General features: G+C 40.7%; 2 protein-coding genes across 2 annotated transcripts; both read right to left on the bottom strand.

Annotated features, from left to right (window-relative positions):
- Window positions 1-3,095: 3,095 nt before the first annotated feature.
- Window positions 3,096-4,181, bottom strand: LOC144539319 (odorant receptor 131-2-like). The gene is made up of 3 exons (XM_078283405.1): window positions 4,026-4,181; window positions 3,653-3,896; window positions 3,096-3,598 (listed from the first exon to the last, which is right to left on the bottom strand). Exons 1-3 carry the CDS (start codon window positions 4,179-4,181, stop codon window positions 3,096-3,098), a joined length of 903 nt encoding a protein of 300 aa, XP_078139531.1.
- A 10,059-nt stretch (window positions 4,182-14,240) lies between these two features.
- On the bottom strand, window positions 14,241-18,220 carry LOC139932584 (odorant receptor 131-2-like). Its single transcript, XM_071926401.1, has 4 exons — window positions 18,101-18,220; window positions 16,896-17,114; window positions 16,362-16,817; window positions 14,241-14,318 (listed from the first exon to the last, which is right to left on the bottom strand). The coding sequence occupies exons 1-4, from the start codon at window positions 18,218-18,220 to the stop codon at window positions 14,241-14,243; spliced, it is 873 nt and encodes a 290-aa protein (XP_071782502.1).
- Window positions 18,221-21,378: the final 3,158 nt, after the last annotated feature.

Genomic DNA, 21,378 nt, shown 5'->3' on the forward strand with positions numbered 1-21,378 from the left:
GAGTTTTGAAAGAATTATTTGATTTTGAGACATGTTTGCAGTGTTTTGGTAGAGTTAGTGTATTTTGACAAAGTATTCTTGCATTTTGAAAATTAGTGTTGGTGTTTAGTTTACAATATGTGATTTTGAGCATAAAATTAACTGTTTTGCCAGCTGTGTGTTGTAGGTGAGTTGGTGTGTGAAGAGTTTAGAAAAAGTATTATAAGTATTGAAAAACGCTTGCTAGCGATCGTAAAAAACTGTAAAATAATCTTCAAATCAGACCACCTTTCAATGTCTTGCTTAAGGTCTTTAATTAATGGGAGAAAATTGTCTTTATACAGCTGTAACTTATCTGCACTAATATAGCAACCAAGGTATTTAATATTCCTTGTTTGCACTTTAAATTGTTTTAGGTTTTCCAAGTTATTTATACTTTTGTCAATTACCATTAATTCTGTTTTTCCTTCATTCATTTTATAACCTGATAGCTTCGAAAATTCTGTCATAATTTCAATTACATATGGAATGGAAGTGTTTACATTACTTAAATAGAGTAATAAGTCATCAGCAAATAAACTAAGTTTGTATTCCTTCTTACCAATTGTAATGCCACTTATTTTTTCTGTCTGTCTAATTTTTTGAGCCAATGGTTCGATTGCTAATGCAAACAGGGAGGGCGATGAAGGTCATCCTTGAGCTGTGCCTCTACTTAAGGGATAGGGCTCAGAAAGAATTCCATTTGTATATACTTGTGCCTTTGGTGATTTGTAGATTGTTTTTACCATATTAATAAATTTCACTGGAAAGTCATAAACCTCTAGCACTTTATACAGATAAGACCATTCAACTCGGTCGAAAGCTTTTTCTGCATCAACCGCCATTAGTGTTAAATCCTTCTTATACTTCTTTGCATACTGTATTAAAGATAGACATGTTCTAGTATTGGTTTTTAAATCTCTGTTTTGTATAAATCCGGTTTGATTATGATAAATAATATTTGGTAAGATTTGTGCTAGTCTGTTATTTATGACTTTAGTAATTTTTTTTATCACAGTTGATTAAACTAATAGGTCTGAAATCAGAGGGCCTATCACAATCTCTGCCTGGCTTCGGTTGCAGTGTAATTCTAAATGATGTTTCAGCACCTCGGACAGCGCTCTAAGGAAGTGCGCTATGCTTCATTAGTAGTAACTCTGCACACCTGAGAGATAGAGAGAGAGAGAGAGAGAGAGAGAGAATTCGGCTGGACGGTGGACAGGCCTATATTTAGTGTTGTCCTGGTTGGGGAGCACTGAATCAAAGATAACATTTATGTTACAGTAGGATACTGGAGACATGATTAGGACAGTTTTATTACATTTTGTATGTAACTATCGAATTTTGTATTTGCTTGTATATTGCTTGTCATCAGACAAGCAATGAAAATACTGTCTGATCCTTCCCATGTTCTCCACCAGCTCCTGCCCTCTGGCAGATGTTATAGAGTCCCTCACTGTAAACTCAATTGTTTTAAAAATTCATTTGCACCTACCTCAGTTAGGTTTTTGAATAAGTAGTGTAGTATAAGGCTATAATGGCTGTGCAACATTACATCAAATGTGGCCAAAAAGGCTGTGCAATAATAGCAATAGGCTACAGGGGTTGTGTGTTTAGTGCATTAGTTACACAATATGATGCGATGGGGCTGTGCAATGGTTGCTTTGCATTCTTTGTATTGGTAGGTAGGAATATGTATGTTAAATTGTATGTATGTGTGCGTTTTTAATTATGCATGTAGAACTGATATGCATAAAGCAACACAGAGTCCAAGACAAATTTCCCCCATGGGTACAATAAAGTATATCTTATCTTATTATCTTATTATCCAACTTCTGTAGTTTGATTATCTAGCTATTTATAGCTAAGGCAAAGCTAAATGGCTCATGTTTGCTATCTAAGCCTGTAAACTCTTGTTGACATCTTTAAAACATATCTTTAACCTTAGCCTTGTTATTGTTAACACAATAACATTTATTAACTCTTGTATATGAATTCACATACAGTGGTTCTGGAAAGTATTCAGACCTCTTCACTTTTTCTGCACTTTGTTGTGTTATACATTTGATTTAAAATGAAGTTATATAGTTTTTTTTGCCATCAATCTATTTGAAATAGATTATTAAAAAATAAACTAAGTCATGTGTTGTTAGTCTTCTCTGTTATTGTTAATTATAATGTATGAGTGCCACACATTGGACAATTTTGAGTTGCATACTATATTTCTATGGGCCCACACACTATTATTTTCATTTATCAATATTTGAATGTATAAATATGCAAATTTAATGCAATTGAATCATTATTATTTATAATGTAATTGTGGAAAGCCTTAATAATAATAGGCAAAAAAATGCAATGCGCTCTGCAACAATTTCGTCAGACAACAGTCACAGTCGTTTTTTAGATGTGACATCCAAATAGATTTCTTGCAATTTTTTCCTTTCTGTTTGCTCGCCATGATTTCTTTCCTAAATTTGCAAAGGGTCTAAAAGACCATTTTGTCTAAAACATGCTGTTCCACTTTATCTAGCTGGGTCTGATAAAGTGGCATAACTCAAAAGTAGATTACCTCAACAAAAACATCAATACTGTCAATTAGAGGTGCACAGTGATACCAGTCTAAAATGTAAATATTTGGCATTGGTGAAGTGAGCCGATGCCAAGAGATCCGTTACCGTATAGGCAGTGCGCACTCCTGCTTAGGCTGCAGCCTGGGGCTTATGTGTTTCAACTGTTTTAAATACCAAAATGTCAGCGATTTGGAAGCATTTTACTGTGAATGATGACAATACATCTTCAGACTGCTAGGTGTGTGGTGCTACTCTGAAGAGAGGAGGGGAGAATCTAAAATCGTTTGACACCTACAGTATGTACTTGGATTGGAACTCCTTATCGGGGAGTAGGCTACTCAAAATAAATTACTTGTACTTCTCGTCTGAAAAAGTGGTATCGGTGCACCCCTACTGTCAATGGTTTATTCACTTTTTTGTCTTTAGAACTTTATTTATCCTTATCTAGTACACCAACATAGTCACATATATCAAACGGATCAAAGTCACAAACAAGATACAGTCTCAAGTGTGCCCTTTCAGTGCAATCTGGGGATTGGTGCGTGCGCTCACTGTACACAGCAGGTACCTTTTCAAGTACCTCCTGAACGCCTGGTCTCGCAGCCCGTACACAATGGGACTGAGAAACCTGGGGAGGATCTGGATGATGATATAGCAACCAAAGAGTGTGTTTAAATAACTTTTAGGGAACCAGTACAGAAGAGCTTTAACTAACACAGGGCCTATATAGGTGAGCATACACAACAGTAGCTGAAAGCCATGAAGCAGGATAGTATTCCTGGCCTTCTTAGCATCTCCTTCAGCTGCTTTAGCAGCAAACAGGATCTTGAAGTATATGTAGAGGAGAGTGAGCCAAATAACAAGTAGGAAAATGATGTAGGACACTTCTCTCTTGTGTATGATTAAGGGGTGTCTGAATATGTTATCCTTCTCACAGAAGATTCTGGAATAGAAGAATCCTAGAGATTCTGTAGCTATCATAATGAACAAATCTGGAAGGATGGACACTGCACTCGTGACCCAGATCAAACCAATCAGAATGTATGTTCTCTTGACTGTACAGAATTCAGCATGGCGGAGTGGTAAACAAATAGCAATGTAGCACTCTAGTGCCATGCCAGCTAAATTTAATGGGGTGTTGAGGGTGGTGAAGATAGCAAGCATGATGAGGAGGAAACAGAGGGAGACATTAATTTTGTAGAAAGTGTAGGTAAGGATGAACAGGGTGATCGTTGTAGTAAGCTGGATGATATCATTCACAACCAGGTGGATGAACAGGATGTAACGAGGATTCACATAAAATATCTGGAGGAGAGGAGAGGAAAGGAAAAGAGAGGAGAAGAGATTGTCACAGTCAAACCAGCTTATACATTTTCATACTTCCTTTCATGTATCATTATCTCTTTCTTCTGTATATAAAAAAAGGCGTCTGACCTGGTGTTTGTTGAAGGTGTGGATCAGGGTGCCATTGATGTAGCTGATGGTGAGGCCTAGAGCCAAAACAATCACATTCTTGGTCACAGCTGTGCTGGAAGTTTCCCGATAGCTCAGAACAATCGACACATTATTGCCTTCTGATGAAAAATTCATCGGGCCGTTTTGAGGATGCGGCAAGTAACTCTGTTACAAAAGACATGAATATATTGACATGTTATGTGAAGGTTAGTTCTACATGTACGGGATACATTTTGGAAACTTTTTTAACTTCATTATGAACATTTCAAAACCACAGATGATCCTATTCTGATTCTAACTGTTTTGTAAGCAGAGGTCTTAAGATGACTCACAGCATAATATGATTTACCTTCATGCCAGCAATTATTTGCTTCTGTAGGCATCAGGGTTTTTTTCCAATGATGTGTATCTTATTTTAGAATGAAACCATCTCAATGCCCTGTCAAAGTTTCCCAGCAAATATTGAATTACATTTCTACCCGATCCACATACTACAGAAAATGTGACAGATTCAAATAGACCAACAGCAACAGATAATTAATTCATGTGAGAGAGTAAAGGGGAACAACTAAGTAGCTTCTATGAGCACACAAATAATTTGAATAGATATGAAGTAAATATTAAAATGATATGGAATTAACATTTACATAACATAAGTTGATATAGACTGTCATTTTTGTATTAAGTTGAGATCAATCATTTTCCACTGTATGGTTTGATCCCCAATTTAAAAGAATCAGAAAAAAAAAATTGATTCTCACAGTGGCAGTGCTTAGACATTTTATACACATACAGTTTAAAAGCAGTACAATATATGCTACATATAATACAATAATAAAATACTGCAGTAATACAGTGTGATAGCACATATGATGTCCTTACCTCAGATATGCCACTTAGCTCTGGAGTCTAACCAGACATGAGTCTAAAATCACTTTTATGACTTTATATACAGTAGGTTGGTTCTTGAGTCCTGGGAATTAGAATCTCAGGGACTCCAGAACAGACATCGGATGCTGCGCATACTGCTACCAGTCACTGGAGATGATGTCATCCAGATATTCAGCAGCATATGAGTTATGAGGTCGCAGTCAGTCGATTCAAATAGAGTGGAGAATGACATTTTCTCCATAGAGTCTGGCGACAAGTGAATCTGACAGTGGTGAAATCTTTGTCAAATAAAATTGACCAGTACCCAACCAAACTTTATCAACCCTGGACATTGGAGTGCCATCAAACTTGGACACTGCATTCACCTTGCAGTGTACGTGTTGTACCCCTCAAAAGGGGGAGAAAATGACACAGTGACTCGATGCGGTGTTTCTTCACTAAAGCCTTTATCACGAGTTTTATGAAGTATTAAACAATACATTTTTCCATACTTTCAATATCCTAGAAACACATTCCATTCCTAATCCAAATAAACATACGTTTACATTTTGTTTCAGTTTGGATGAAATAATTGTCTAACCAAAGCTTTTACTCTTTTTTTACATGTTACTCTTTTACACTTACAAAATATATTTTCTTTTTATAAATGCTAGAAACAACACAAAAACAAACATTGTGAACTAGCAACATGTGCGCCTCTCATGTGCCTACCGTGTACCAAGACACAGAAACCGTAGCATTCTCCCTTCATCTACAAAAGGCAAAACTCGACGGAAACACCACAAAAACACTCAACAGTTACTCTCCTGTGATGACAACATATACACAATGGGCCTCATTCACGAAACGTGCGTACGATCAGATTTGATCTTAAAGTGTACTTACGAACGTTTCCACGAACATTTCGGCATTCATCATTTTTTTTCTTACCTGAATTTGTTCTTTGGTACAATCAAAATCTACGTGTGTTTGGAAACATGCGTGGGGCATTACGCATGAAGTGGTTTCTGCTTAAAATGCCTTATTCTTTAAGGGAAATCTATTAAAGCAGTCCCAGACCTCATATCAACAACAAAATGTGTTTCAGGCCATTTGTAAGCCTGGTGATAATAATCATATTAACAAAGCTAGGGATATGAACAAATTCATAGGCAATTCTATTCAATTGGAAACATGAGTGATTAAAGTGATTAATTAGTATCGTATATATATTATCATATTATATTATTATATTATTTATTGATCAATAAAGTTCTATCTTATCTTACCACAGGAGCAATAGACTGTGCACATCAAAGCACCATATCCAAACGCATTTCCCTATTTAAATCGCAAACAATAACACACCATAAACATTCAATTAGTTTGTGACGCCAACCTAAACCTCCTACATGTGGTTTCCAGCTGTCCAGCAGGGAGCCACGACTTGTTGGTGCTGCAGAACAGTAGGGTGTCGTGCGTCTTGAGCAGGTGCTGCTGGAGACGCACGGCGCATATTGGACTGAATGGAAGTTAAATTAACCAGAGTCTCAAGACTAACTAGTTTGTCTCTAGGTGATAGAGGTTATGCCTTGACCACATTGCTAATGACACACCTGATAAACCTTCAGACCCCTCAGCAGAGATCATATAATTATCATACGTGCACTCGCTCCGCCACAGAGCGAGCGCAGCATACTGAGCTGGAAGGCTGTTGGATGTGCTTGGACACCGCAGGAAGAAAGCTCCTGTCAAGAGCTACAGTCAAAACCAGCAATATTATTATAAAGCCTAAAGTCTGAGCTTACCATCAGATGGAGATGCTGCTTGAATTAAACCAGTGTCCAACTCCGCTGATGACTGGACACCTGACAGCACAGTCTCCATATTATTTCCCCACACATTTTGGCAGCGCCCTGCCGTCCACCTGGAGCTAGTAAACTGCATCTATTTGGAGTTAGACTATTGCCCTCGCTTTTTAGATTCTAACTGAAAGTCAAACTGTTTCTTTTTAATTTAATTCAAGGTGTGTGTTTCTGATGTTGCAGCATTGACAGCATCAGTAATTTCTTGCCATGTTTTCTTTCTCAGTTGCTGTCACTCCACCGCTTACACTTTTAAAAAGTATATATATTTTTTTCTCTCACTCCCGACAACAACACTTCTATTTCAGAGTTTGAATTTTTCTTCTTGGGTCTGTTTGCCATTCTCCACCACTCCAGTAATGCTTTCCATTTGCGCACGACCCTTCAGACAGCAGGCCTTTTATGGAGTTGTCAGGGCGTCTACCTATGCTAATCAGCATCAACAGGCACGCGCATCCAATTAAGGAACAAGTGGCATTCATCATCAGATACACCTGGAATACGCAAAAATCGAGACTCTGCGCATGCTTTATGAATCCCACGTTGGTTTTGCGTAGGCATGTTTCTTAAGAACAAAAGTAAGAACAATTTAAGAAAAGTTTCGTGAATGAGGCCCAAAGAGTCTACAACTATTTTAACACTATTAAAAGCAACACATACCTGAAAAGGGGGAGAAAATGACACAGTGACTCGACGCGGTGTTTCTTCACTAAAGCCTTTATCACGAGTGAAGAAAACAGCGCGAGCTCCCCCTACTGCACAAAGGCAGGCATAAGCAACCAATTATAGATTGTCGAAGGCTTTTCAGTAGATTACTGATTTTACGATTACTGAACTTACTTAAAAGATACATAACATAACATAACATAACAAAAAAAAAAGTTTCTTTTAACTTGTACTCTCATGAACTAACATCAACCATGTAATATCCCTATATAATAAAAACATGTTCATTATTATAGAAGTTAATACATGCACACATTGTTTTCAACTATCACACATACGCAGAACTGTATAATGCCATCGGGCTTCAGCACAAACATGATATGGGTACACCAGTTCCTGCATGACTCTAACCCACACATTGTTTTCAACTATCACACACACACTACAAAATGAATGTCGTCCTGACATTATCACAAATGTATATGCCCCACAGTCTCTCAGGAACTAAGTTCTGAAGCCTTCTTTCCTGTATTCTGTGAGCAGGTGCCCACCGAGGTCAAAAGTCACAGTCCATTCAAATGTCCAACACGTAGTGGGTCAACTGTCCATGATCTATAATCTGGCAACAGTCCATGCAGAATGTCAAAAGGTCATTGCACGATCTCATATCAACAGTCCATAAACACAGTTGTTTCCAACATGTTATGCATTGGTTGTAACAGTCAAAGTCAACAGTTCACAAATTGTCAATAGTCAGTGTCAACAGTATGTCACATGTCCACAGTCTGTAGGCTCACAGTCACTGGAGTCCATACACATAGGGAGGCTGGTAGAAATATGGCTGAGGTGGAGGCAGCCATGAAACCAGTCTGGGCGTGGTGAAAAGGGGCAATAGTTGTGGGGGCTGGGCACTGTTTGCTTGCCCAGCACTGTAGCAGACAGGAGTCCCTAACTGGTCATACGTGAAGACTCGAGGCGGCCGTCTCTCTCTCAGAGGTACTCGCTAGGCTTGTCCTTCAGTATCACTAGCATCACTCGACGAAGGAGATGGAGGCACTGGTTCGTCAGCAGGTAAGTTGAGCTCCTCCTCCTGATTCTCCTCAGCTGGTGGTGTTGGCGGTGCAGCTTGTTCCAGTACTCCATCATTTTGCTCCTCTGGCAGGGCCCTATCCTCAGGCTCTGCCTCTCGTTCATCCTGTTTGCCATGTCTGTCGTCAGTGATATTTTGACCTGTGTGACCTTGGGCTGGCATATAATGAAAGTCATACTCATCATCACTCTCTTCATCAAAGTCCCGAGGAGGAGAAGGGAGCTGCTGCAACATTTTTTGTTTTGGCTGTCTTTTACTGACTGTAGAGTCTGGTGGCACCTCAAAAGGCAAATGATCACAGGGCATTAGAAGATTTCTGTGCAAAACTCTGGAGCGCCCTTTACCATGTTCTGGTCTCACTTCGTAAATGGGCAAGTCAGGCCCGACCTGTCGCACAACGGTGTGGATATTATCTTCCCAGTAATTGTGGAGTTTACCTGGTCCCCCTCTGGGTGTGATTCTTTATCAGCACCCGCTCGCCTGGCTGTAGCACTGAGCTCCTGACCTTGCTGTCGTAGTGTTTTTTACTCCTTTCCGCAGCCTTCTGGGCGCTTTTGCTCGCAATAGCATATGCTTCTTCCATACCACGCTTCCATGTCTCTACGTAGTCTCGCTGGTTGCTTGAGTCTGACTCTGAAGTCAGGCCGAACAGCATGTCAACTGGAAGTCTGGGTGAACGCCCATATAGGAGGTAAAACGGTGAGGAGGTTGGCAGCTGTCTTCCCTGACTTTGATGTGGTGGCGTACGCTTGGCCAAAGCGTGTGAAATGGTCTACAATGATGAGTATATACTCATATCCGCCTTTACATCTGTCGAGATGAAGAAAATCAAGAGACACAAGCTCAAAGGGCTGTGTTGTCACTATGTTTGTTAATGGGGCTCTTGTGTCATGACTGGGCTTCTTCTGCTTGAGACAGGTGCATGCTTTAGTTACATAATGCTCTATCTCTGACTGCATGTACGGCCAAAAGAAACGATCACGTACCAGAGATACTGTGCGGTCGACACCTTGGTGGCCCATATCATTATGGCGTTCCTGCAGTACAGTCATTTTCTATTGCTCTGGTAGGACTAGTTGTTTGTGTGCTGCAGTGGTTCTGTGCAGAATGCCTTCACTGTCTAATTTGAGTTTTTCCCATTCTCTGAGGAGGCATCTTGTTTTTGGACTGAATGTTTTCAGTTCTTTCGCTGGTGGCTTAGAACCTGATAGGATTGTAGTCTAGCACTGGGCAGATGGTTGAGTCAGACTTTTGTGCCTCTCTCAATTCCTTGTTTGACAAGGGGACAATGGATGCAGTGGCTGAATCAGTTTCAACTGATGACGACTTAGCTGCAATTGACAGTGACCAAGAGGCATTAGAGTCTTTCTGTACCTCAACAGCTTGAATGGTGGCTCCAATGGCATCAGATGACAGCTCTTGACAACACCCCTTCATCAGTGACTCCACATCAAGAGGCATCCTGGACAAAGCATCTGCGTCAATATTCTCCTTCCCTGGTCTGTATTAGATTGTAAAGTGAAACTCTGCTAACTCTGCTACCCATCTGGAAGTGGTGGCGTTCAACTTCGCAGTTGACAAGACATAGGTTAGAGGATTGTTATCACTATACACGGTGAAGGTTGGGGCGTAGTATAAATAATCACAAAATTTTTCAGTGATTGACCATTTCAAGGCAGAAACTCTAGCTTTCCAGAGTGGAGGTGGTAGTTCTTCTCAGCTGCAGTTAGGGTACGAGAACCATAAGCAATCACTCTAAGCTTGTCATCTTGCCTTTGATACAATACTGCCCCCAAGCCTTGGTTAGATGCATCCGTGTGTAAGACAAACGGAAGAGAGAAATCAGGAAAACCTAGCACAGGTGGATGAAGCAGGCAGTCAATCAGTTGTTCAAGTACACTCTGGTGCATGTCAGTCCAAGTGATGGGCTTACTTGAAGGCACAACGTGGTTGTTTGTCTTTGATTTCGCTTTTCTGGTATTGTGAGGCACAGCGGCACCATCTTCTGGGCTCCATTTCTGCAAATCATACAGAGGGCTGGCTATTCTAGAGAAATCTTTGACGTACTGTCGGTAGTAGCTCAGTAGACCAAGTATTTTCCATAGCTGGCCCACAGATTGTGGTCTGACATCTTTCAATGCTCGCACAGCTTCAAAGTCAGCAGGATCAACCCTACTGCCCTCAGCTGAAACAATTCGCCCCAAGTAGTGGACCTCATGTTTGAATATATCGCATTTACTTGGCTTGAGCTTGATGCCATACTCTTGGAGGCACTGCAGCACTTTTCATATGTCACTCACATGTACGTCGGAGGTTTTGCTGAAAACCAGTGTATCGTCCAGGTACGGAATGCAAATTTCATCCCGGAGACCCTCCAAGCACTCCTCCATACATCGCTGAAAGGCAGCCGGGGCATTCATTAAGCCAAAAGGAATGCGGACCCACTCATAGAGTCCCCAGGGGGTAACAAAGGCTGTCAGTGGTCTGCTGTCTTCAGACATGAACCCCTGGTGATATGCTTTTCCTTGGTCAAGCAGGGAAAACCAGGAATTACCACCTAAGCTGTCCATGATGTCTTGGACCCTTGGGATGGGCTGGCGATCTGGATGTGTCTTCCTGTTGAGGTCTCTGTAATCGATACACAAGCGGCGAGTGCCATCTTTTTTTCGAACACAAACAACAGGGGAGGAGTATGGGGAGTTAGACTTCCTGAACCAGCCTCGTGCGATGAGGTCATGCAGATATCTCTTCATCTCCTGGTACAGAGGCTTTGGCACTGACATATATGTGCGTCTGACTGGCTCTGGGTCTTTAAGGGAAATACGCATTTGCAACTTCTCAATGCAGCCAATGTCATTGTCTGATCTTGAAAAGGAGTGGCATTCCTCTCTGAGCATCTGTTGTGCTACCTGTCTCTGATTTTCATTCAAATGGCTTAGATCAACAGGTGGATCCCAAACCTCATCAGTTGTGCTGGCAGGGTCTGGTTCACAGTGGCGGGTTTTCAGGCTCTCTCGTGGACCTGTGCAGGCAAGACTGTCATGACTGGTTGCACTGTGCCAATTTGGGTCCGCCCTGCTAAGACAATGTCATGATCAGTTGGATTACAAACATCAATTGTAATGACTGGAAAAGCCCCCTTTCTGATGTTGACAAGGGTGTCATAAAACTCAAGACCTTCTGTCCACTGAGGGTTCACATCTGGTTCAAAGATCATAGTTATGTCCTCTCTGAATGGTTGTGCGAACACTCTGCACTCAATCATTGTACAGCCGTGTGCTTTGGGACTTCAACCACCTCTTTCTTTGTTTTCACAGCATACTCACACATCTGCTCTGTGCCAACAAGCTGTATGAATGCCCTGACTTTATTCTTCTTGAGACTTGGGAAAGCTTTCCTCACTGTTCTGTACTGTTGGGTCTTCTCCGTATTGGTTATGATATGCTCAATTACATTAAAGCCAATAATAGGGTGGGAGAGGTGTCGACCCTTCATCACCAGTACTGGGATGATGAGCTCCTTGCTTTGGTCCAGTTCAGATGCGAGTCTGAAAGTGGTTTCAACCCACCCCAAGTATGGCATGTCCAATCCGTTTGCAGCTGTCAGTGTCAAGTCATCAGGTGAGTCAATAATTTCTGAAACATCTCTCAACTTTGCGGTTGGTAAGTACTCCTCTCTGTATTGTTCATCAATAACACAGACCTGGGACCCAGTGTCCCACAGTGCTTGAATTTTGCGACCATGGAAATAGCACTCAACAAGGCATTGTCTGCCAACTAATGAGGTAGCTCGGTGGTGTCTATTAACTTGGGCTGAGGACAGTGCAGTTTGGACACTCACTCCTCTGGATGGATGCTGATCACTGGATTCTGGCAGATGAGTACATTTTTCCTTATGTTTATGCCAGTGGTCTTTTTGACATGGTTTGGAGCAGTACAGGGTTCTCTTACAGGATGAGCATTGCTTCAGTCTCTCAATTTTGTCTGCACTCCCACAGGTTGTACAACTTTGGGACTGATCACTGCCTCTGGTTAACACCTGTCCCGTGGTGATAACCATTTCCCGTTTAAAGGACTCTCTCTCGAAGGTTTAACTCCCCTGATCCTGCAACCTGCTTGAAAAAGCTCACCACTACCACACCGATAGCAATGCATGCAGCGTTCATCTATTCCTCTCTGCTGACAATTGAAACATCGCCTTGGAGCATGGCTAGAGCTGTTGTAGTACTGCCTAGGAACATAGTGAGACTGTATTGGGGTAGGCTCCCAGGCCTGGCTATGGCTATAGATTGGTTGGTACTGCTGTGGCATCACTAGTGGTTTCTGACACACAGGCTCTCTATCAGGCCTTCTATATGGGGGCAGAGCACAGGGCTGCAGCACAAACACAGGCTGCTGAATTGTCTCTTTAATCTGGGCTATCTCAGCACTGAGAGTTTTCAGTGAAGCTACATCAGTTCTTAGCTCTTTTAATTCTGACAATACATCAGAGGGTACTTTTGGGACAGCTCCTTTGACTGAGCTCTTATCAGCATGTATATCTTCTGACTTAACTACATGAACAGCTGTGGCTGGCTGTGGAGTATTGAATTTCTTTTTGTTCCTTCTCTCAGCTTCATTTGCACACGCTACATTCAGCCTCTCCAATAACAGTTCATCTGAAGTCTTAGTATCTAGGAGGAGCGGCTTCATATCTACCTTGATACTGTCATTCTGGAGATCAGTAAGTACAGTGTGCAAAAACATACTCTGAACTAAAGCTGGATCATACTTGAGCCCTGATTCTGCTTCTTGGGAGGCAAACAATACTTTCTGCCGCAAGTCCAGAGCACGCATAAGGAAATTCTGAGGGGTCTCCTTGCCGTTCTGAGTTTCAGAAGTGAGTTGCTTGTACAGCTCTGTAGCACTCTTTTCTTGGAAATGGGAGTGCAGAATTCGTCTGAGTGTGGGAAGAGTTAGGTTAGGTTTCCCCTCTAAGTAGCTGCGCAATTGTGAGCCTGGAGAGATGGCCCTAATCACGGCATCCACTATCTCTATCTCAGGATAGCCCCTGCTCAGTCCATTCTCAATCTGGTGAGCTAGGCTGGAAAAGTTAAGCTTATCCTTTTGACCCGGTTCGCTTATCTGACCAGAGATTTTGAAATCCTTGCGCCAAGGTGGACTTGATGACTGAGGCTGAGCGTTTTGACTAGTGGCTACAGTGCCCAACTGTTGAACTTCAGCTTCTTTTTGTCTAACAGCATTTTGCAGTTCCTCCAATTCCTTCTGCAATTTCTGTCTCTCCTGATCTGGGTCAACTGCCACACTTTCAATGACACTAATCAGTTCTGTAATTTTATCCTTCAATTCCAGTAATTCTGACATCCCTCCATCCTCTAATGTGATCAGGGACATGCAGGATTTTCCTGTTACATTAGCTCTTTGTACTCCTGATATGTCAAGGAAATCACTGACTTTAATTAAATTGTCTTTAGTCAAGGTGTACAGCATTTCAATCACCTCATCTTGCAGTTCTTCTAGCACGGTGGTCGACATCTTTGCTGTATGGAAACTGACCTTAAACTGAATGGACTTGACAGCACTTGATGATCTCTAACTGGCCCTAAGTGGTATGCACTTTGCCATCAGCTTCTCTGTCTTTCCTTGACACAGCAACGTCTTCCTTACTGTGGACTGCCTGGGTAGTATTATGGGGTAAGCTGCATCAGAAGTCGTCCGCCTGGTTGTGGACAGCTGGCTTCAGAAGAGCTGATCCCGGCGGTGCCTCCAAAATGTTGTACCCCTGAAAAGGGGGAGAAAATGACACAGTGACTCGATGCGGTGTTTCTTCACTAAAGCCTTTATCACAAGTTTTATGAAGTAATAAACAATACATTTTTCCATACTTTCAATATCCTAGAAACACATTCCATTCCTAATCCAAATAAACATACGTTTACATTTTGTTTCAGTTTGGATGAAATAATTGTCTAACCAAAGCTTTTACTCTTTTTTTACATGTTAAAAAATAGTTTCTTTTAACTTGTACTCTCATGAACTAACATCAACCATGTAATATCCCTATATAATAAAAACATGTTCATTATTATAGAAGTTAATACATGCACACATTGTTTTCAACTATCACACATACGCAGAACTGTATAATGCCATCGGGCTTCAGCACAAACATGATATGGGTACACCAGTTCCTGCATGACTCTTCTATTACTCCCTTTCAGACCCAGGCCTGGACATTGGAGGGCTCTGATGATGAGTTCACACAGTCAGCTATCTATTCTTTCTCTGTGGGTCAGATTTAAGTGCTTGTGCTTAGCAATGTACTTGGCTAACCATGTGCTTAGCTAGCCAGCTAGCTTACTGGAATATAATATGACATCAAACAAATGTCAACATGACATGAGTTAATAATACTTGCACCAAACATTTTGCTTCCATTCTGTCGTCCTCTTTCCTTTTTTCGTTTTTGTGCCCTTGACTAATAGTTCAGTAAAAGATAGGTGGTTACCAGCCAGCCAGTACATGACCACCACCATAAAGGTTCTTACTCCCTGTATCTTGCTGATGTGCAAGCTTGTGGCCAGGTTAGGTCAATGAATGCATCATAGTGCTAGAGGCTCTTTAGTGGCAAGCGGGGCCCTAAGCAGCTGCTTAAATTGCTTAATTGGTCGTCATTTAAACATCAGTTTAATTAATAATTTTATCAGTTGTTTTTAACTGTATTCATTAATCAAAGATAATTAATTACTGAAATAGACGATATCATTATAATTACAGCAGGTTGGCACAAAAATGCTAAAAAAGTAGGTAGCATAGTCTTTCTTTGAAGCCAGATTAATTGTTTCTGATACTAGGGTGCTTGGTGGTTCTCACTCGGCAAACATGATGCTTTAGTGGTTGAAACAGTGGTGCACTTTGTCATTCTTTTTGCTTTGTTATGATAGGGACTTGACTGTTCTCCGTGGTGCATTCTAATTATTTAATTAGTACATTGTTATACATTGTAGTGTTGTTACCTCCGCCAAGGAGGTAATGTTTTCACCTGCGCCTGTGTGTTTGTCCATTAGTCCGTCCGTCTGTTAGCAGGATATCTCAAAAAGTTGGGGACGGATTTGCACAAAACTTGGTATGAAGGTTGGTTATGGGCCAAGGAAGAACTGATTAACTTTTCAAGTCGATTGTCGATTGGGGCATGGTGTTGGGCGTGGCACCAAAAGCATAACTTCCTTGCGGGGTGGTCTGTGCTCTACTGAGCATATTTTCTAGTTATATCTTGTGATTGTTTATGGTTGTATGTTACATTTTAGAGCAGTTAGTAGGATCTATTGATAGTATTTTAATGCCCCTTGTAAAGCCTTCTAACCATGTTGTGGGATGTTTCAGTTGGCACATTTTTAATCTGTCCTTGAAATGGGAGGGTCTATTAGTGAAGTATGCAATTTTGAGGAACTTTGACTGAACACCTTTTATACAAAGGTCATGAATTTGATATCTGTCTCATATTGGAGTCAAATATTGTAATCTAAATGTTTTGATTGTTTCATTGTTTTTTCAATGGAGGCCAGCTGCTCCTTAAAAATTAGAATTATGGGGGACCTTAATGCTGAAGCATGTAAGGAGTGGAATGTAAAGATGTCACATATTCCAATGTGCATGTGTAATAATATGCCAGCAATATTATTACTGTTGCTAATAATGGGTTAGTATGTTAATAATGTTTTTCTCAAAATTTATTAAGCAAAAGACTAACCCAAACACAATATGAAAAGCATCATGTAAAACATTATTTTAACAGTGAAGTCTGTGGATGGGTGCTTATGGTTACTGTACACAGGAGATGCCTTTGGAGGTACTTCCTGAAAGTCATATCTCGTAGCCCGTAAACGATAGGACTGACAAATCGTGGGAGGATTTGGTTTATAGTAAAGATGGCAAAGTTTGCCGATGCTACCCCTGCAGGGAACAAGTACGTCAGAACTTGAATTAACATAGGACGCACATAGGTGATCATACACAACAGTACCTGAAAGCCATGTAGGAGGATAGTATTTCTCGCCTTTGTAGCATCTGCATTAGCCGCTTTGGCAGCAAACAAAATCTTGAAGTAAGTATAGAACAGAGTGAGCCAAACCAACACCAGGAATATTATGTGGGATGCATCCCTCTTCTCGAGGCTGTAGGTGCTCCTGAACACGTTATCCCTGGCGCAGTACACTCTGGCATGGAAGAACGTTAGAGGTTCAGTGGCCAAGAGGATGAAGAGATCTGGTAGGACAGAAAGCACACTCATTGCCCAGATCAAACCAATCATAACATGTGTTCTCTTGACTGTACATATGCGGGCATGGTGGAGGGGAATGCAGACGGCAATGTAGCATTCCACTGCCATAAAAGTTACATTCAGGGGAGTGTTTTGTGTGGTGAAAATGGCAGGCAGGATAAGGAGGCAACAGAGTGAAACATTGATGGTATCGAAGACGTAGGTGAAGATGAAGAGGGAAATGCTGATTGTCAGCTGGATCATGTCGTTGATCACCAGGTGGATGAAAAGGATATAGCGAGGGTTCATTTTGAAGATCTGAATAGAATAGAATAGAATGAGTTATTTTGCAGTATATTGCTCATCTGAATTTGCATTAATTAAATATGATGTAGTGAGAACTGAACCCAGTTTCGGCAATTTCCCTAACAGGAATGACCAGTATTTTTCTCACAGCCTTTGCTCTTTATAGCCCATTTGTGTTATCCAAATTTATTTTATTCTAGTTGACAGTCCCACCTAGTTTGCATGCAGCATTATTTCAGTTGCCCTTCCATGTTGCCCACATATTATCAAAGTGAAGTCAAAGTGAAGCTTATGTGGATGTGTGTCTTAAACAGCAATTAAAGATGAACACTCTTGTGTAACTCGTGCTTTGGATATGAGCCTCCACCAAAAGTCATATGTTATATTTGTGTTTATGTCAGTTAATCATACAGACTCTATGCATGCAGACATTGGAATGGTATGGAATGGAAAATAAAACAATAACAAGCGCGAATTCGCAATAACTGGGGAAATTTTTGTGGGCCAACCAACCAACCGCCCGACCAACAGAGCGAGCTATAGAGCTGCTGGTTGCAGCTAAAAATATAAACAAGGTGAATTTGAGTAGAAATGGAAAGAATAAAATTATACATCAGATGTTGTTCACCATCATCAGATGGAGACAAGTATGGGGGTTCAGGTTAATAATGTTCCTTCAAGTAGTTAGGTTTCACATAAAAAGCAGTAGGGAGGGGAAATAATGAAATATGCCAATAGAAAGATGTTTGCAGCTATACAACAGTGCTGATAGCAATTATAATTAATTTGAGAATCGTCATGTTCACTTGAATTCTAAGTTATGTTTAATCACCTGTCTGGGAGGAGAAGAGAGTAGAGCAGAGGTGAGAGAGGGGTGGAGAAAAAAGGAAGGGAGAGGTGTTTGTCACTCTATAAACATTTTTTACATTCTTTTCCCCTCTTTTCTTCCCTAACTTCCCCTTTTGCAGGTAAATCAATAGATTTAGCAGAACACACACTTGCTGTTTGTTGAACGTGTGGATCATGGTAGCATTGATGTAGTTGATGGAGATGCCAAGGACAACAACAATCACATTCTTGCTGACAGCCATAATGAATGTGTCCCGGTATACCACCATTGTCACATTACTGACCCCGGATGAGTAGTTCATTTGTCAGGTGTCAGATGTCAGCATCCTATAAACTTGTTTCAAAAGAGAAAGGAATACATTGTGGTATAATATACATAAATATCCTCTAAATTCTGTTAACAAACATTCATTTAACTTTTTAAGTAAACACACTTTAAGTCTTAACACAGAGTTTACCCCTTAATGTATGAAATAAGTCCCTGGGAAAAAGTAGAAGGCAAACAATTAGACAAAAATTATGGAATGACTCAATATGCATTAAAACATCACATTACAGAAACATCATTTGTTTATCTCAGTATAGACCAGCATTGCTCTCAACTATTCTACTCTACATGGCTACATCTATCATGCCTTCTTGCTTTACTTGAATGTTTAAATGCACTGCAATCAAGTATTAGAAGCACACAATTCAATACTAACCTCAGGTAATGCAATCAGATCTGGAGCTAGTCTGACTCAGTATGATTCTGCTATCGCAAGAGTAGACTTTATATACAACTGGTTGATAAATAAGTCCTGGTCAGATGTGTGTGTGTGTTTGTGTGTGTAGGTTTTTTCATTTGAGCACCTGTCCCTGAAGAACTCTCTGCACGTCCTTGATGCCCATTTTGGATCAGCTCAATTTGTCACCCTTAATGAAGGAGGTTTTAGGTCTATCTCATGCCTCATAATGTGTCTGCAACAAATGTCCCCAGCGGCTGCTGGCAACATAGCAACAGCTCAAAGCGTTCACATTTATATCCAAATATCGCTTGCTCATCTCTCTGGATGAGAATACTTCAAGTAAGCGTTACTGTGGGCAGTAAGCTTTCCTTTCACCCTCCCGTGCCAGGACAACACAACCATCCAGGCTCCAGGCCAAACTTCTTCAGAGTCTCACCCCCATTCCTCCCCTCTTTCCAAAATTGATCAATAAATTTCCTGTCTCAGAAGTCTCTCGCTTAGAGCACTCCCGCATTCAAGTTTTCTGAGGCTTTTCTGACATCACTCTGCACTGCCTCTGATGTTCCCCCGACAAAATATATGAAGAGATGAGGAATTACCTCTTCTTTTAAACACCACCTGCTATAATATGATACTATTGTACCTGATAAGATTGAAAAAAATCTAAACCTTATGCCTCACCTTGGCTAAATGAGCATACTTACCACCATAATCCTTTTCAATGTTATTAATTCTGTTGTTGGCAAAATTTTCACCAAAAAGGTGGAATATGTAAGGTCACATGGTCCATCTATGGTGGGAATTTTGTTAACTTATTATAACAGAAAAAAAATTTGATCACAAACCGAAAAACTATTTTTGCAACCTAAAACTATGACCATTGCAAATATGAGCTAAAATGTGCAAGAAAAAGACATCAGATTTACATCCAATACCATAGTTTTTGTGAACTAAATTGAAAATTTTAATTTGAACCAGTGCAATTAAATTTTATATTTCTATTGCTTCAGCCTCTCTCAGACTGCAATTTCATTCCTCATGCAACTGCATCATTTTTTGTTTGAACATTAGATGGTGCTGAAGTGCGACTACATTGCTGGGATTTTTTTCCTGGGAACTTTTTGGAACTCAAGTATTAGGGGCGGGGCTTTGGAATTGTGTGTGTCTTTCTGCTCTTCTACTGGTCAGATCAGGGATTGAGTGGCAGGCTTCTCAATCCCTCCCAGGCAGTTACCTCTGTCTGTGTAGATGAGAAGTGGAAAGGCCGTAATGAGAGGTGTTGCAGAATAGACTTATCTACCGTCCTCATAGGAATGTAACATTTGTTGTTTTATATAATTCATAATTCACTGCCAATACCAACTAATTACCACCATATTGTTTTACATCATTATATCCACTTCTCTTATCATCCTGATAGTAAACACCTTCTTGTCATCACTTGTGTTGCAGATACATACTAATAATACTAATAATACAGATAGCTCGACTTGCAATTAAAAAAATGACTTTAATCAAAACATGATTTCATACTTTAATACCAAAGATGCTTTAAAAAGTAAACAATTTAGTCAATAGAAATGATTGGTCTGATATAGAACAAGAACATTTGCAACATCAAACAACATTAGTAGTGGCAATGGAAAAGCGTGGTAATTCATCCCTCCAGCCACATCTGCATGTATTCTAAACAATTGACAATTGATCAAGTGTGCTTCAGACAGTCTTTTGTTGAGGATAGGTGCTCACGGACATGGACAATACTTGTAGGTCTATTTTACTAGGGCACTTGGCCAGGTAATGACTACCCAAAGCAGCACAGACCCTGTGTGACTCTGAGGAAGACGCACAGTCGAAACGTCAGTCCAATAAACACGCTAGATGTACTGAGTGCACCAGTGTGTTGCTTTGGGTAGTCGTTTCCTGGCGAAGTGCCCTAAGTAAAATAGACCCACATCTGTATGTATGTCTGGCAGCAAGAGGCCATTTGTTCTAGTCATAGATTAAAACCACAGTATGCCATTATGATCCATGGTTTCCTCCTACCCAGGCAGTTTTCCACGGGATTGTACCATGTTTCTGTTTTTGGATAGCTAGCCGGCTGGATGTATGTGAGGTAATGAGGGTGCAGTGATCCAGGAGGCGGGACACAAAGCCCAGGACATTACCACGGCAAACCGCAGTATTTACAGCTGCAGCTGGAGATTCAAGGCCAGAGCGCAGCAACTACTCCTACTGCATTCTGCCTTGGATTTAGCTGGTTTTTTTGTTACTGCAAATTTGACATGCAGTTTTGTCTCAAACTAAACATAAATGAGCCAAAACAGTTTGTTACAAGATAAAACAGAGGCTGGTGAACAAAGTCTGATTCCAGTCTTAATTCAATTTTGACCAAACTTGTAGTTACTACATTTTGCCTTTGCACGTCAGTATTGCGTAAACATTTAATGAAACCTGATGCAAAGATTTCATCAGTATTCATGTATGTGACATGTAGCTGCTATGAAGCTCTTATTTACTCCATATGATTGTGTTACACGTTTACATTTTAGACATTTAGCTGACACTAATCCAGAGCACCTTACAATGAGTGCAGCAGTAGAATGAGCTTTATTTATAGTTGAAAGCATAGAATAACTCAATTTATAGAACCAAAGTCCTGGCTGGAGTGCTTAGATCATAGCACCACTGGGGAACCA

The sequence above is a fragment of the Centroberyx gerrardi genome, chromosome 5 (genome assembly GCF_048128805.1).
Source record: "Centroberyx gerrardi isolate f3 chromosome 5, fCenGer3.hap1.cur.20231027, whole genome shotgun sequence".
In the NCBI taxonomy this organism is placed as follows: domain Eukaryota; kingdom Metazoa; phylum Chordata; class Actinopteri; order Beryciformes; family Berycidae; genus Centroberyx; species Centroberyx gerrardi.